This window comes from Lutra lutra, chromosome 8 (genome assembly GCF_902655055.1).
Source record: "Lutra lutra chromosome 8, mLutLut1.2, whole genome shotgun sequence".
Taxonomy (NCBI): domain Eukaryota; kingdom Metazoa; phylum Chordata; class Mammalia; order Carnivora; family Mustelidae; genus Lutra; species Lutra lutra.
In genome coordinates this window covers 13,902,200-13,918,405 of record NC_062285.1, presented here as the reverse complement: position 1 = coordinate 13,918,405, position 16,206 = coordinate 13,902,200, and the positions used below count along the sequence as shown (strand labels likewise).

General features: G+C 44.7%; 1 protein-coding gene across 1 annotated transcript in view; it reads right to left on the bottom strand.

Moving 5' to 3' along the window:
* Positions 1–16,206, bottom strand: part of GAD2 (glutamate decarboxylase 2) — a 73,426-nt gene that overhangs the window by 14,027 nt on the left and 43,193 nt on the right. Inside the window, exons 9-13 of the mRNA XM_047740173.1 lie at positions 14,281–14,335; positions 12,057–12,173; positions 11,104–11,168; positions 4,894–4,972; positions 1,001–1,150 (exon numbers count right to left, since the gene is read on the bottom strand). Coding sequence (XP_047596129.1) covers positions 1,001–1,150; positions 4,894–4,972; positions 11,104–11,168; positions 12,057–12,173; positions 14,281–14,335 — 466 coding nt within the window. The remainder of the gene's footprint in view (positions 1–1,000; positions 1,151–4,893; positions 4,973–11,103; positions 11,169–12,056; positions 12,174–14,280; positions 14,336–16,206) is intronic.

Here is a 16,206-nt window from a genome sequence, read left to right as displayed (position 1 = left end):
AAGACATAGGGAACTTTCTGCTGTAGACGTGGTTCCTTACACAGACGCAATCTGTGGCCTCAACCTGGCAGGTCACACGTGTGCCGACCAAGTTATCTGTGCGTCCTCTGGGATGGGAGGGCACCCCCCGTTTGTATGGGCTACTGAGAAAGCATCCAGCCCAATCCGTGGCCCCTCCCTCAAACACTAAGTGCCTTGGGGTGTACCAGCCTCCCTCTAATCTTGCCCTTTCTTTTGTCAAGTCTCCCTTGTGGAGTCTTTGAGCGGTTGTGTTTTTTAACTGTGTGTCTCTGGCATGTCCAGCTGGCTCTGGCCATTGCCTCCTGTGGGAGGTAAATGAAACCAGGTGGGAAGTCACTGATTTGTGACACCAAAATTAGGAATCTGGTCCAAATGAGAAAGAAAACTCTTTGACCTTTCCAGCCTGCTTACAATTCGGCTTGCAGGTATCCTCTTTGAAGGCTGCCTATAGAGTTTCTGTTTCTGAGAGGAGTGATCAAGTGTGGTTAAATTCTGGGGTAAACAGAGAAACCTTACAAAAGGAAGTCACTAGGTAGTTCCAGGTTTTGTTTTTTTGTTTTGGTTTTAAAGACATGATAGACGATATCCCTTGAAACGTCAAAAGGAAGCTATCGTGGTGCGTTCTGTCCTCCAAACAAAAAGAGGGCATCAGACCTCCCAAGGGATCCATCACTGGGTAAAAGCCCAGAGTTGAGAGACGACAACAGCAAGATCACAACAACAACAAAATGCCTCTTAAGAATCCAGATGTTCTGCTGTGGAAAGCAACCTGGCTTTGTTTTCTAAATGAGCGAGCACGGGAAGCAATTTGGCTTCTGTCCTTGCCCGTGCGGAAGGCAGGTATCTAGATACGGGATTAAAGAAGCTTAATCTCGGGTGATTTTCAATTTGGAAATCCATTTTTAACCTCATAATTTTCAACCTCACCAGATACAGTTTCTGTCTTTAGTCAACACTCGGACGGTCGACCTGTGCTTACCTTTGCCCTCCACATTAGCCATAATTTGAAAACATCGACATGGCGTCCGCACTGTAGGGCCTTGTCCCCAGTGTCGTAGGACAGGTCGTAGTGCTTATCTTGCTGGAAGAGGTAGGAGGCATGCATCTGGTTGCAACTCTGCATCAATCCCTGGAAGAGAAGAGAAGACTTAGGAAAACCTCCTGACTTGATCAAGTACTCCGTTAGATTTACATTGTGATGAAAATGATTAAGGAAAAAAAATTTTTTAAAGGGACACCGAATTTCCTGGAGGAAGAAAGCAGGAAGAATCAAGTGTTGGAAATGGGGCCAATCGGTACCTTGGCTCAGCTGATTGAGTGACTCTTGATTTCAGCTCAGGTCATGATCTCAGGGTCGTGAAATTGAGCCCCACGTCAGGATCTGCAGGGAGCCTGCTTAAGATTCTCCTTTCTGCCCCCCGACCACTGTTTGTGTGCTCGTGCGAGCACGCATGTGCACTGTCTCTCTCTCGCTCTCTCTCTGAACAGGTGAAAAATAAAATGGGACCAATATCTGGACAGGATGAGCTGTTGCGATAGGACAGTTCTGTGGGATAAATGGCCCAGGGTCAAATGTAACTACAGGTTAATAACAAGGGCATATATGCTTTAACTCTCCATTTGAGAGAATGCTTATTTCTTTAGCAACAATCATAATCAGGGACACCTGGTGGCTCCGTCGTTTAAAACCTCTGCCTTCAGCTCAGGTAATGATCCTAAGGTCCTGGGATGGAGCCCCACAACGGGCTCTCTGCTCCATGGGGAGCCTGCTTCCTCCTCTCTCTCTCTCTGCCTGCCTCTCTGCCTACTTGTAATCTCTGTCTGTCAAATAAATAAATAAAATCTTGAAAAAAAAGTAACAATCTTGATCAGAGTATAGTGTTCATTCTTTGAGGGAACATCCTGCTGTTTTGGTTTTGTTGTAATTAAAATACTTTAAAATCCCTTTGGTTCCGTAAAATACTAATAGTCCGATTCATCTAGTGTTTCATCCGTACTTAGTTCAAGGACTTTATCATTTGGCTATTAGGTCTTGAGTCCTCTTTGGAAGTCATAGCTTTTGAGATAGTTTATTGTTATTGTTATGTGCTGACGTTGTTATCCTGAGATGTCTTAAGTACCCAATCTTTCAAATGCCATAGTCTCCTTTCAAGAGTGGTTACTACTGCATTTTTATACTCAGTTGCTTGGGGTGGTTAGAGTGGGATGTTTCACTGCCAATGATCATTAATTTGTCCCAGCACCAGAAGCTTAGTATGGAAAATGGGTGGCAAAGTGACTGAACTATTCCAAAGAACAGTGAATGAATCATGCGCTCTGACTAAAACAGCATTGTCAGTCTCCTCACCAGAAACCCCACCACGTTTCCATTTGTCATGAACCACAGGAAGCCTTCAACTCTTTCATTATCTACAATATAACTGTGATTTTACAAAAGCTTTGGCATTTGTTGTTTTTTTTCCCTTGTGACTCATGACAAGAGAAGACCAAAACATGATCACCTAGTTGAAGTTAGAAGTGAGAATTCTTTAAAAAAAAAAAAAAAAGGTACCCAATGAAAACATAATGTTTTGCAACTACAATTTAACTGAGTCCTGAAAGACCAGATAGTAGGCAATGAAGCTGGGTTTGACCCTATAGTTTGGGCTTCATTTGCAGTGGAATTCATCGAGAGTGAGGGAAATTAAATAATTGTAATAGAGCCATAGAATGACAATGGATTTGAAAAAGAAAATTCACTCGAAGACCAATAAGATTGAATATTGCAATAGGTGCTTCTGTTTCATTTTGTGGTCACAGAAGCTTGACATGCAATCTCGCTCACAAAAAGGTGCCACCAGTCGTAAGGGAGATCACCCCAGGGTCTGGAATGATGGATAGAGCAGACCTGGGATAGGAAAAACAACTCAAAACACAGGCTCTCCCAAAGGCTGGCCAGCACCAGTCTCACTGTACAAAAGGATAAATGAAAGTCATGTTTTTCACATAAAGGGCCCTGATGAGACAATACTCTGATTCCAACCCGTCAAACAGTTATAGACCGTTATGTGGCCAATGATTATAAGTGCACTAATAATTGCTGTGCTGTCAAACAGTTGATATAAAAGAAAGTCCCAGGGTCAAATAAATTAAGGAAACTCAACATCATAAATCCCTTCTTCAAGGATAGTTTCAATATATATCAGCACATTAAAGGCTCTGATATGCCCTGAGGTAACAAAACTTCCTTTTCACTCTTTAATCTAAAATATCCCAAGTTTTTTTAAACCCTGAACTCTCTTATCACAGAATACTTAATACAATCCTGTACAGCAGCATTATTTCTTGTATCTCAATAAGGAACATGCTGTCAGAGCATCATAACTCTTGGATTTGGAAGGGATCTTAGAGCTTATTTTACTCCTTCTCAGTGAAGGAATCTTTTCTATCCTCTTACTAATAATTGGCTGTCCAAACTCCAATCACTTCTCCTGGCAGTGAATTTATTCCAATGGGAAGCATTCATTGCCTTTGGGGAAGCTTAATTTTTAGAAGAGCTTTCCTTTGATTGACTGGAAGTCAGACCTAAAGTCATGGCATATTCTGATTGAGCCGCCAAATCAAACCCAGTACTACTGACCCACTTCCCCAAAGCTGCAAGGAAAAAATGAATCCCTTCCCCTTGCAAGTCATTTAAACTATGAAGGCTGTCATCCTCCAGCCCTTCAAGTTTCTTTTTCTTTTTAAAGTTAAACATCCTTAGTTATTTCAGTCATCCCTCTCACATGTTCACCAGTTGTTTTCCACTGTTGGAACCCTAGCTTGATGGGATCCCATAAGCAATCTGGCCTTGACCTAAGCAACCACTTGAGGCATGGTTTATCCAGAGGACGGTGGGAGACTACAACCTTCCTCATCCTGACACTCCACTTTTTTTTAACTCATTAATATTTTATGAATGCTAAGTTTCTCTTGACTCATGGTTGACCTTGCTGAGTACAACCTAACACATTCTATGCCCTTTTCACAAGTACAATGTAGCTAAACCCATATATCTATGGCTGAATGATTTTCAACAAGGATGCCAAGACCATTCAATGGAGAAAGAGTTGTCTCTTCAATAAATGATAGTGGGAGAATGGAGTATCCGCATACAAACTCCTACCTCACACCATACACAAACATTAACTCAAAAGGGTTCAAAGACCTAAATTTAAGAGCTAAATTGGCCCTGTTTTCTTAGAAGTGTTGGCAAGGATGTAGAGTAAGTTGGAACTCTCATGCATGCTGGTGGGAAAGTAAAATGGTTCAGCCACTTTGGCAGTTCCTCAGTAAGGTAAATACAGAATTACCGTATGACTCAGCAGCTCCATTCCTCCATTGAAAAGAGGTCCGTCATTTGAAAACAGAGAGTCAAACAAATAATTGTCCACAAACAGAGTAGCTCTATTCATAACTGCCAAAAAGCAGAATTAACCCAAATGTCCACTGAAGGATGAATGAATAAACAAACTGTGGTATATTCACACAATGGAATATTGTTCAGCCACAAAAGGAATGAAATTTGGGTACGTGCTATGACATAAATGAACCTTGCAAGCATTATGCTAAATAAAGTAAGCCTGACACAGGCACAAACACACACACACACACACACACAGTACAATTTAGCCATGTATGAAACAAACCTGTCTTGTTGACTCAAAATAGAACCATCCTATACATGGAAATAAGAACAGGACTTCATAATTATCCTCATGAACAATTCCCCCTTTCTGGATATGGCTCACTGTTCTAGCCTGTGAATCATCCTGTGTTTGGATTCTGTCACTACACACATTTACTCTACCAAACTCCACTGATGGACTGGGCCATGAATTAGGAAAGACGTACCTCTTCTCTAACCAGGAGAGCTGAGCACTGCAAAGGGACGCCCATCATCTTGTGGGGGTTCCATGTCACAGAGTTGGCCCTAAAGGAAAGAAATGGATTTAAGAGGGTGACACCTATGACTGGCTCAGACTACAAGGTCCTGTGCCAGGACAACAGAGCTTTGAGGTTCTTACCACTATTTCTCACGCTAAATTTACCAAAAAAGATGTGGACTCTTAAATCTACAACTTTTTTTGTCTACAGAGAGAGTAAGCAAGTGTGGGCATCTTCATGGGCTCCCTCCCTTAGCTCCCATGGAGGAATTTGGCCAGCCTCCATATGGTCTGAGAGTCCCTTTGGGTGACTGGGGTCATCCACTCCCGCATCCTGCCTTTGGTGGCCAAGGAGGAGGGCACCATGCAGGTGAAGGGGCTATCCTCGAATGCCTCTGTTGTTCCTGGAGGCATTACCATAGTGGCCTGGGGCTCAGAGCGATGGCTCATTTCACTGCTTAATTTTGTTCTTCTCACCCATCTTCTCCTTCTTCCTCTTCAAATGAATTACATTTTTCATATCTGTCCTTTCATAATAGCTTCTAGTTCATCCCATTTCCATCTCTTCTCTGACCTAGATATGTCCTTCTAGACCACAGGTGGGATATGCTATGGCTTCGATAGCAGTTTCCAAACTATTTTATCCCAGCACACTTGAGAACCATGATGCTCTCCCATCAGTGGAGATACAATCTCTCTCTAAGGTCTGATGTCCTCAGACATCAGACCTCCCATCAATAGAGATGGTCAAGGATTTATACTTTTTGAAAGTCTAAACCATAGTTCTGTGTCATATTCTTGTAGTAGTAGTAGTAATAGTAATGATAAAAATAATGATGATGATGGTGATGATGATGCCATCAGGGGTGTATATAGGCCATATGTTCAGTCTTGTGTCCTCGCTCTATCCCATGCCCATTTTCATTTTTCATGACACCATTTTCATCACACCAGATTATTTTTTATTCTCAGAAAATTCTATTTTTATGCTCCTGGGTCTCTTAATGCTATTTTCTCTTCCTGGAATTCATCTCTCTTTGCTTCACTTGGATAAATCTTACTTATTGTTAAGTAAGATCAGTGATCAAGTGTTATTTTCTCTTCAGACTTCTTCAACTTCATTCATCTTCTCTCCCTCACTCCCCTTGAACTGCTGCAACCAGCTCCCCCTCCAGCTCCCAGGGAAAGCAAGTGTCCCCTCCATGCGTGAGTTCCCATTGCTCACTTGATGTATTTATCAGGCCAGATGCCCCTGTGCATGTCTTCTGAGAGCCTAAGGGATTCCTTGGGGATGAGAATCATGAATGTGACCTTGGTATAAGATGCACAAGAAGAGGGAAAGTAGAGCAACCCAGGGCAGCTGTCTCCAAAGTGTTGTGGATTGCTGCCTGTTCTCTGGCTGAACAACAGACTTGGGCTCACCTGCTCCCTGCGCTCACCTGCTCCCTGCACTCAAGGTGCAAGAACCTTGGGAAGAAATGAGAAGCTGGGAATGATCCCATTTGTCTGTCTGATGAATGGCAGGCATCAGCTGGCCAGTCGGAGAACGCTTACTGGCCTGGGGATCTCATCTGAATCAGTGAATAGGCCAGCTTATCTTCTGATACACAGGAAGCATTAAATAAGGTTGGATCCTACTGTTAATTCCAATTCGAACATTTACATACTTTGTGCCATTGAGTGCATATACACTGCTTCTAGAATATTCCACAGCTTCATGCCTAATCCTGACGAAACTCAGCTTTTTCAGTAATGACACCTGATGGGGAAGAAAATTTCTCTGACTGGAGGTGTTTGTTTAGATGCAGTGGCCAACTTGTCTTTCAAAGACTAGAGTAGATTCTGCCGAGCCCCACCACGACCTTCACTGAGTTCCCTGTCCTGCCTCTCTCGCAGAGGGGCTGCCTCATAAACAAAGCAAACAAGCAAACAAAGCAAACAAACAAAGCAAAAAGCTGCACAGAGTGATTCAGTGACATGCCCTTAGTCTGTTTGAGAAATGTTGGCAATTTATGAAAAACAGCCCCAGGTTCATTTCAAAGTGTTTTGCTGTGAGGTTCAGTCATGTGGCTTCTTTGATTTACTCTAAGTTACAGAAAGCTGACTCCCTGAGGGCTGTCTTAAGACCTGTCCTTGTGCCCTCATTTACCCCTCAAACTTAGCAGACCCCACACAAACTCATTAACTTGCCCCTCCTCATCCTTCCAGATCTGTTCTTTCTCGTGTGTTCTGTGCCTCAGCACCTCACACTGTCTTCCTCCCACACATCCAGCTCTCAAACCTCAGCGTGTTTAGTAACATTTTCTTCTTCCTGCTCTCCCGACATCTCCCCTTTTAGTTCTAGCTTTTTTTTTTAAAAACTCTGTATAAAGTGCTTTATTCTGTAGTACTTCATGCTTGGAATTTTGGAGGAAGATGTTTCAGAGAGAGTACAACAAGCTAATGCTAGCTGGGTCAAAGATATCTACACAAAAATGTTATCCATACTTTTCAACATATTATAGAAGTCTGTAAAGTCTGTCAAGATGGAAAGTCTCGGGTGCCTGGGTGGCTCAGCGGGTTAAGCCTCTGCCTTCGTCTCAGGTCATGGTCTCGGGGTCCTTGGGATAGAGTTCTGCGTCGGGCTCTCTGCTCAGCAGGGAGCCTGCTTCCCCCCTCTCTCTGCCTACTTGTGATCTCTCTCTGTGCATCAAATAAATAAATAAAATCTAAAAAAAAATGGAAAGTCTCTGGAATTTCTTAAAGTATTGGAAAATAAGTCAAAAAGAAGTATTATATACAAAGAGTGTCAAAGCATTCTGTAATATACAAGGCTCTTCGTGTAACTAGAAAGCAACTTATCTATATAAACACACAGAATGTTTCAGAAGCAGGGGAGGTCAACAGAAGCACCGGCTCTTTGAATTATACGTGGTCCTGTAGATGAGCAGGTCTTTGTGATGGTTCGTCCTGTTGCCTGGATAAGCCACACTGCTCGGTCCCTCCATTCATTGCCCTCCTGGGTGCTACCGCCCAGTTTGTACCCTCAGCTTCTCCCACCACCACTACCCCTCACCTGGACATTCTCAAGAGCTCAGTGGCTTCCACTGGGTCCCTGGCCTCCATCTCCTCTGAATCCAGAGCTGCCTCTCCAAAGGGCAGGTGAGATCATATGACTTGTCCCCTCACTGCCCCCTACCCCCTCCGCCCCCCGCCCATGGCTGCTATGACAAGGGCTTTCATTCCCCACTCCAAGCTGAGATACAGAATGCTGTCCATGCAAAATAGTGGCTCCTACAGCAGGGACCCTCAGCTCAGGGATTTACGGATCCTGACTTGGCCCTGTGGGCAGGTCCTCCATTGAGACTCCCTGCACAACACCTGTGGACACCCCACGAGCTTCCTAGTCACAGCTGTGAGTCCCACAGGCTCCCTCCAAACTTATCTGGACTTCTTCCAACGACCCTTCCAGACCTCCGTGCCCTTGATCTTCACCTTGAGCGTCCATCTTCCACTTCCATCTGAGGCAGCACCAGTGCCCACACCCATGCGAAGGCTTCCTTGAATGACCCTGTTTAGCAGGAATCGTCCCTTTCTCTGTGCTTGCCAATCAGCTCGCTTGTCTGCCTCTGAGCCTTTACTTCCTCTGCCTTGAAGCTGAAGCCATCATTGGCTGTCACTCTTCCCTACTAGATTCCAGGCCCTCTGAAAACAGGCTTCACACCACAGTCATCTCTGTGCCCTCGCTGGGCCTGCTGCTGTGCCTTGCATAGGGCAGAGGTTCAATCTCTCCTGAACTGAATTTCTAAACCCCTGGCTCTTGGGGCAGGAGTGAGGACAGTGATTGGTAATAAGGCTGAAGTTGTTCCAGGACCTTCAGCTGGGCCAAAAAGGCTTCAGAGGGGGCGGCCACAGGGGGACACTGCAGGCAAGCCGCAGCCTGCTGAGGAGAGGGATTAAAGGAGACAGCTGGCAGTGCACAGAAGCATACTTGGGGGTGTTAGGACCCTTGACACACCCTCTCGGCTATGCTGTCTCTAGAAAATTTGACAGCATTAGCAAGGAAGAAAGCCATTACTAAGAATTTGGTAGGTATTTGCACAGAATGCCGGGTAGGCTCTGGTTACTTGTGCCATTCTGTTAAGAGGATGACTGGGCACAGGAGCACCTCCTGATCTGGGGACAAGAAATGACCACCAGTTTCCTCCCCTTTAGAGTAAATCTTTGGGAAACTGGGTACCCCCAAGGGAGGCAAATTTCTGTCCCTAAACGAATGCCCATGTCCTTATGCCCAGGGGTTTCCACTGGCTCTACAACCGCATTCAGCAAAGACGGTGTGCCTTTTGCCAATAAGTCAGCAAGAGAGATGGTCTCGGGCATGTAGGTGGCAGTCCCTCATTTTCGGGGACTTCATCTTTGGCTCTTCGACTCTGTAGATCCAGTTACAATATAGTTTCAGAACTGCGGCAATTGGAGGAGACTCCATGTTCCATGCTGAATGTTCGAAGCTTTGCTCCGAAATAATAGTCTTTAGTTCAAAAGTGTGTGGGTGTTTATTTTTCCAAGGCTCAGGGTGGGTAATTTAGTGAGCTTTTAAGTCATCACTGGGGAGGACGCGCCAGGGCTTTCAGCACTCAGAGTCCTAGGTGGCATTAAAGGTACAATAATAGACGCTTACTTTTCGTGCCAGTCAGAAAGAAACTGAAGGAGAGAAAGTACTGAGGACAGGCCAACTCTCAAAGCACGAGAATTTGGTTTTGCTCTGATCATCTGAGCAGGCACCTTCCAAGCTGTTCTTTTTTCCTCTCTCATCATCTCTCCCTGTGTAGTGCGTTGCCTTCTCCTTTAGTGTCTGCTTTCGTAGAGATCTTCATGGCAAAAAGGAACTGGGCAAGGGAGGAGCCCCAGAGGACCAGAGGCAGAGGCCAAGACTGGCTCAGGCTGGCTGGGGCTCTGCCCGCCTTCAGCCTCCCATCACTAAATGGGAACCTGCCATCAGGGCACGGGGATGCTCCCTGCCAGCGCCTGACCCCAGTCGGCTGGCTCAGGGACAGCTGCCCTGCTGACTTGGGCCTCCGCTGGTCTCTCGAGTCTTCCACGAGCAAGGCACTGTACCCCTGACTCTGCCTTGGTGACCCCCACCTCGTCGGGTTCTCTGCATGTGAATGGGTCTGGGCATCGCGGAGCCCGCCCTGCACATCCATCCCAGGCTGGCGCGCGGCGTCTGTGCTGACAGGTGCTCCCATGCTCCACCGGCTCCTCACCTCATCTTGGAACAGAAACTGTGCCAAGATGTCTAGCGGCAGATCCAGTGGGAAACTATTCCTGGGTGGCATCTGGCTACTCGGCAGGGCATGGTGGGCCCTTGGCGGCCTCTCGGACAAGCTCAGGCTTTCTCGGTTAGTTGCCTGGAGGGTCAGAGCTCACCTCTGCTGTTGACCTACCAGGATGTCATGGGAGAACTGGGGAACGCCGAGCTTCCTCTGTGCACAGTCCGCAAAGCCCAAGGCTGATTTTGCATTCTATCATTTTTTTCCCCTTTTCTCTTGAGATCTGAATATGTTTTACGTTAATCAAGTATCACCTCTTCACCTCTTTTAAGTTTAGTAGCTTTTCTCAACCCTCTACTGCTTAGTCTCTGTGGGGGGAAAAGCTGCTTTGAGGCATCAAAGCTACATAAAAAAAAGGAAATTATCATGGGAATGAAACCATGAAATGATGCTCTCACAAGTATGTTTTGCTTTCCACTGGCCGTATTAAACCCCAAACCCATGCTTTCAATGCTGACAAATTATACGGTGCAAAGTCACTTGTTGGTTTACTTGCAGCAGCGGAAGTTATCCTTTTAGGATAGATCTTCTCCCCAGGAAACTATGACCTGTTAATAGGTTTTAAATAATTTTGGTTGTTGGTTCAGAGATTGTAGGAAGGTCATTCCTGAGTCCTCTGGCCAGCCATGGACTCCAGGTAGGAATCTCTATTTGAGAAACATTCTGCCTGGGCCACTGGATAGAGCATTGGATGTCTTTCTGTTATTTATACATGATATTCATGGGTCTACGACCACACAGGTCAAGGCACACGAACACTGCAGAGAATGGGCTCACGTGTGTTCCAAGAGTGCTTGGAAATTGTATACAACTTGCTTTTCACATTTAGCTTTCACACATTACATCGTTAACAAGAAAAGTGGGTGTACCTCTCCACGCCGCTCAGTTTCCATTTGTGCTTCCGGGACATCAGTAATCCCCCACCCCAAGCTGCCTGCGAAAGGAAGATCATAGAAGAACAACTCACACTGTGAATCAGGGGAGAAAAAGAAGACTGGTAACCACTATGCAGGGGAACACTGGGGGATCATGGAAATCTTCCTGGTTCAGCCTTGCTGAGTAATAGTGGATTAGTAACAAGCCGTCTGCAGATAACAGCTGGTCTTTGAACCACACTTTGAGTCATACTGGTCTAAGCTTAAATTGCTTCTATTTGTCCTTCTAAATCTTGACAATTTTTTTTTCTTAATTTGAAAATGTTTTGGTGGGCACATCTTCATTTCAGTGTGACTAGGTCTGGAGTCAAAAACATTTCAAATATAATTTATCTTCTTAGCTGGTTCAGCTAAGGAACTGGAAACCTGGTGGCCCATACATCCTAGTAAGCAAGCTCTCGTGTCTGCTTTCCTCTCCAAATATACAAATATCTGACTTGAGTTTGAGTGCCCCCCACCCCTGGGGCTTCCTATGTAAATGTAACTCTGTTTTACCTCTTGGATCATTCTTATAGGGAAGTACAAACTACTGTGTGTGGTTGTGTATGGATGTGCGTAGTTGCATTCCTCCAAGGATGTTACAGACTGAAGAATGAAGAGCTAAACGCTCAGCGTGGGTACTGGTCATAAAAACAAGCATATTATCATGTTGGGGACATTGAGGCAGGTCAGCCTCTGACTTCCTCCAGTCAATGTTGGGGTTTGTGTGAGTTGTGTGCTACTTTGTCTCTGCATGCTTCAAAAGCTTAAATATCCCCATTCTGAAAATAGGCTCCCAAAGGGAAAAAACAGAGAGAGAAAGAGAGAGAAAACAGATTTCATTCCATGAGCCCCAAATGAATAAATGTGCAAGGATGTTTTCGTGGCCGCCCCTATGGGATACTCACATCCACATGCATCCAGATCTTGTACTTTTTGCAAATATCAGCAACCGCCAGGAGGGGGTCAAATGCTCCATACACAGTGGTCCCAGCCGTGGCACTCACAAGGAAAGGAACAAATCCCTACACAAACAAGAAAGCCCCAGACAATGTCAAACAGGGTGTCAAGGATTTAAAAAAAATTTTTTAAAAAAGATTTTGTTTGTTTGGGGCACCTGGGTGGCTCAGTGGGTTAAAGCCTCTGCCTTCAGCTCAGGTCATGATCCCAGGGTCCTGGGATCGAGCCCCACATCTGGCTCTCTGCTCGGCAGGGAGCCTGCCTCTCCTCACTCTGTATCTGCCTCTCTGCCTACTTGTGATTTCTGTCTGTCAAATAAATAAATAAAAAAATCTTAAAAAAAAAAAAGATTTTGTTTGTTTGTTAGAGAGAGAGCGCGTGCACGAGCGTGCGCACAAGCAAGGGGAACGGCAGGCAGAGGTAGAGGGGAGAAGCAGACTCCCCACTGAGCAGGGAGCCCGATGGACCCTGGACTCGATCCCAGGACCCTAAGATCATGACCTGAGCCGAAGGCAGACACTTAAACAACTAAGCCACCAAGGAGTCCTGATGATTATTATTTTTTTTAAGCTGATAAAAACAGCGAATATTCTCCCTCTGTCATACATACATCTCCAGTTTTGGAGCCATGACGAGGACTGTTGACCCTTTAGAGCCTGGGAGGATAGTATAGATCTCCAGGATCTGAGTTCTCCAGGCCATTCTGTTGGACCTGCCAGTTGCCTTAGGAGAACAGACACTGGTTCTCAGGAGAGGCCACACCGGACCCAGAGGTGAGGGAGCTTTATGGTGGCCTGCAGCCATTTATATATTCCAGGTAGATACTCCTCGCCCCAACTTTGTTCACTTTCTAGTCTTCCTTTTTGCTCACTTTCTAATCTTACTTTTACATAACAGTCCCCTAGAGTGAGCAGGCAAAAGAATAAGAAGAAGGAAATCCGACCAACCCCATTATTCCTTTTTGGAAAACTGTGAGATCATTTATTTGGGATGCCTTAGAGGGAAGGGCTCATGTGGGCTAGACAATAAGCCATGACCATTATCTAAGTAGTCTTCAGTCTGTCTGGCCCTGGCTAAATGAAAGTTGCTAGACACTAGTAGAAGAGTGCCTCAAACAGCTGTGATGTGACAGGATGTCGGAGTCCGTCTTTAGGTGGCAGCAAAGGTTTAATCTTGTGGTTTACTATCCTAGAAGTAGTTCGAATACAGAAGCACAGGGAACCTCCTGCTGCCACTTTGTAGAAAAAAAAAAAAAAGAAAGAAAGAAAAAGAAAAGGCAGAGAAAAGAAATAACTACTCCTAAGTTGATAATAATCAAATACACATAGCCTGCCATTGAACGAAGAACTGTAGGTCTTATCCACTAAAAGTTACATGAAGGGAGTTCTACAAACAAGCTCTCTGGTTTGCAAACCACCCAGGGATAGAAATGACTTTCTAGAGCTTTGTGGAAATCCTTCACAGGTCTCCAGAACTTGCTGCTTCTATGACTTCTAAATTGCTTGCCGGAGAAAAAGATGCTTGGAGAGCCAATCATGACCATATTCCTAGGCAGGAAAAATTGGCCCCTTTCAAAGAACCACACCGTGGTAACTCATGCTGCATTGGTATTGTGGTATCTTCCACTTGTGAAAATGATCTTTCAAATCGATGTCCGTTTAATGCCAACTCTCAGCACATAAAAAGACGAATGCTATAGAAACTCCTACAGCATCACCGTATATGTTATCACAGGGTATATTATTTAAACAGCAACTTAGATCTTTCCAAAGCAGGGGCTGCAACTCAGAGAAATGAGTAATGACTAGATATAAAAATCCCATATTCTCAGTAAAGCGGGGAGGTTGAGAATTGGGTCCTCTTTTCAAAACAGAACCAAAGTGGCAGCACCTGGGTGGCTAAGTTGGTAAAGTGTCTGACTCTTGATTTTTGGCTCAGATCATGATCTCAGGGTTGTGAGATCCAGCCCTGCACTGGGCTCTGCACTGGGTGTGGGACTTGTTTGGGATTCTCTCTCCCTTCCCCTCTGCCCCCCCACTACAGCCCCACCCAAAACCCCAAAAGCAAACAAACAAAAAAACCCAAACCAAAGAGTGTTCTCCACTGGATGGAATCAGAAATATGTACCCTTAGCTTGTAATGGGCTGGATGAAGCTCCCTACAAGCACTTACTTTTTGTTTGGCTTCGAGGATCCTTCTTTCAAGATCAGATGGGATCATTTTCCCCCTGACAGGAAAAATAAATATATTAGAGGTTTGCTTCAAATAGTTTACTTTGTGGTCTTTACAAGCAGCCGCATCAGGGTAGGAGGTCAACCCTAAATGATCAGTTAAAACAACTCGTTGACTGTGTCCAGGAAGAAACACAGTTTCTCCCTGAAAGATGCAGGATGTAATTTTTGACACATCGAGGGGACTCAGGAGCACACGGTGCTGTTAGAACGGCCACGGGGCCCTCTAGGCTACACAGAATCTGCTTTTTAGGTCATCCCCCTAACTCGGTTGAAAACAAGCCTGCTTTGGCATAAGACACTTGGCAATGAAAGGACAATGCAGAAAAGAGGTTTGTATTCCCAATCTTCGAATGAATGTAGCTGCAATTTCACATATAGATGACATGCCAAGAAGAGAAATCCATTCGAAACAATTGAATGAAAATATTAAGTAAAAAAGCTACCTAATTACATTCTAAGTACTAAAAGCCTGAAGCCGGCCAGAAAAACATGGGCTCAAATTTCAAACAATTAGATACGCGGACTTTGGAAAAAGAAACATCCTTTCTTTCCTCCCCGAAATGTTTCTTTCCTAAAATAAAAACACAGATAGCTCTAGGCTAATTATAAAACCCCATTATTATAATAATCAAAGGAGTTGGTTTCTATAAGAAGAGAGATGGAGCTAGATGTGTGATCTTAGTCAGGTGACTTGATTTCTCTGTGCCGCTCATTACTGTCCCTGGAACACAGTGATAATAATATTACTTATGGAGTTATGAGGTTTAAGTGAGTTGATAACTGCAAAATGATTTTAAAAGTGCTCGGCATGTGGGAACACTCCATAATTGTTAGGTTTTATTGTTGAGATTGTTATGTATCATGACATCCATCTCCCAAGACTTTGGGGGGGGAAAACAGGGAAAGGAGTCGTTGCTTGGTGCCAGGAACAGTGAAAAAAAATTTTTTTTTTAAAGATTTTATTTATTTATTTGACAGACGGAGATCACAAGTAGGCAAAGAGGCAGGCAGAGATAGAGGGGGAAGCAGGCTCCCCGCTGAGCAGAAAGCCGGACGCAGCGCTCCATCCCAGGACCCTGGGATCATAACCTGAGCAGAAAGCAGAGGCTTCAACCCACCCAGGCGCCCCAACAGTGAAAAAATTTTAAAATAGCTCTCTTGAGGTTGCTAAACTGGCTTAACTTTTCACATCAGGGTCATCGATCTAGGTTTTTAAAAGGCAGTTTGGAAAAATAAATTATGGGCAGGAGGTTGTCACAATAACAGATGAGAAAGGCTATTGGCATTTAGGGAGCAGTGTGGGGAGGGGCTGGTATTTGTCTTGAGGTCAATAATCCATTCCTGGCTGTCCCTGTGACTTTAAGTACAGAGCAAGCATTGGGCTACTTCATTATATCTTCTAAGTTTTACATACTGAAATTTGTTATTTTATTATGACTTACTTTCCTAACACCCATTTTATAAAAATACTTCGAGCATTATATAGTAAGTTTTATTTCCAGCAACTTTCATTCCAGGCTTACAAAGGAGGCACCGCAAAGTAGTTGGCGTGTAAAGCAGACATGAGGCCTGAACGCCTCAAGAACCACTAATTTATGTGAAGCTGTCTTCCAAAGGAAGGCAGTTAAAACGCAATTATCTGGCAACAGGAAGGGACAAGTTACCAGTCATTAGTCAGGCTGGGTTGGAACAAAGGCCAGTGAACCTATCTATGGTGGTAAGGGTACAATCTTGGGTGGGAGCAGCCCACCTCTGGGGAACTTTGGTGAGATGGGGCTTCTGAAGGAGGGACACAGGGAAGGGAAAAGCAGGGGGCCGTGGCGGGGACAAGGACTTCACTCCCTACACTTCTCCTTACATTTCA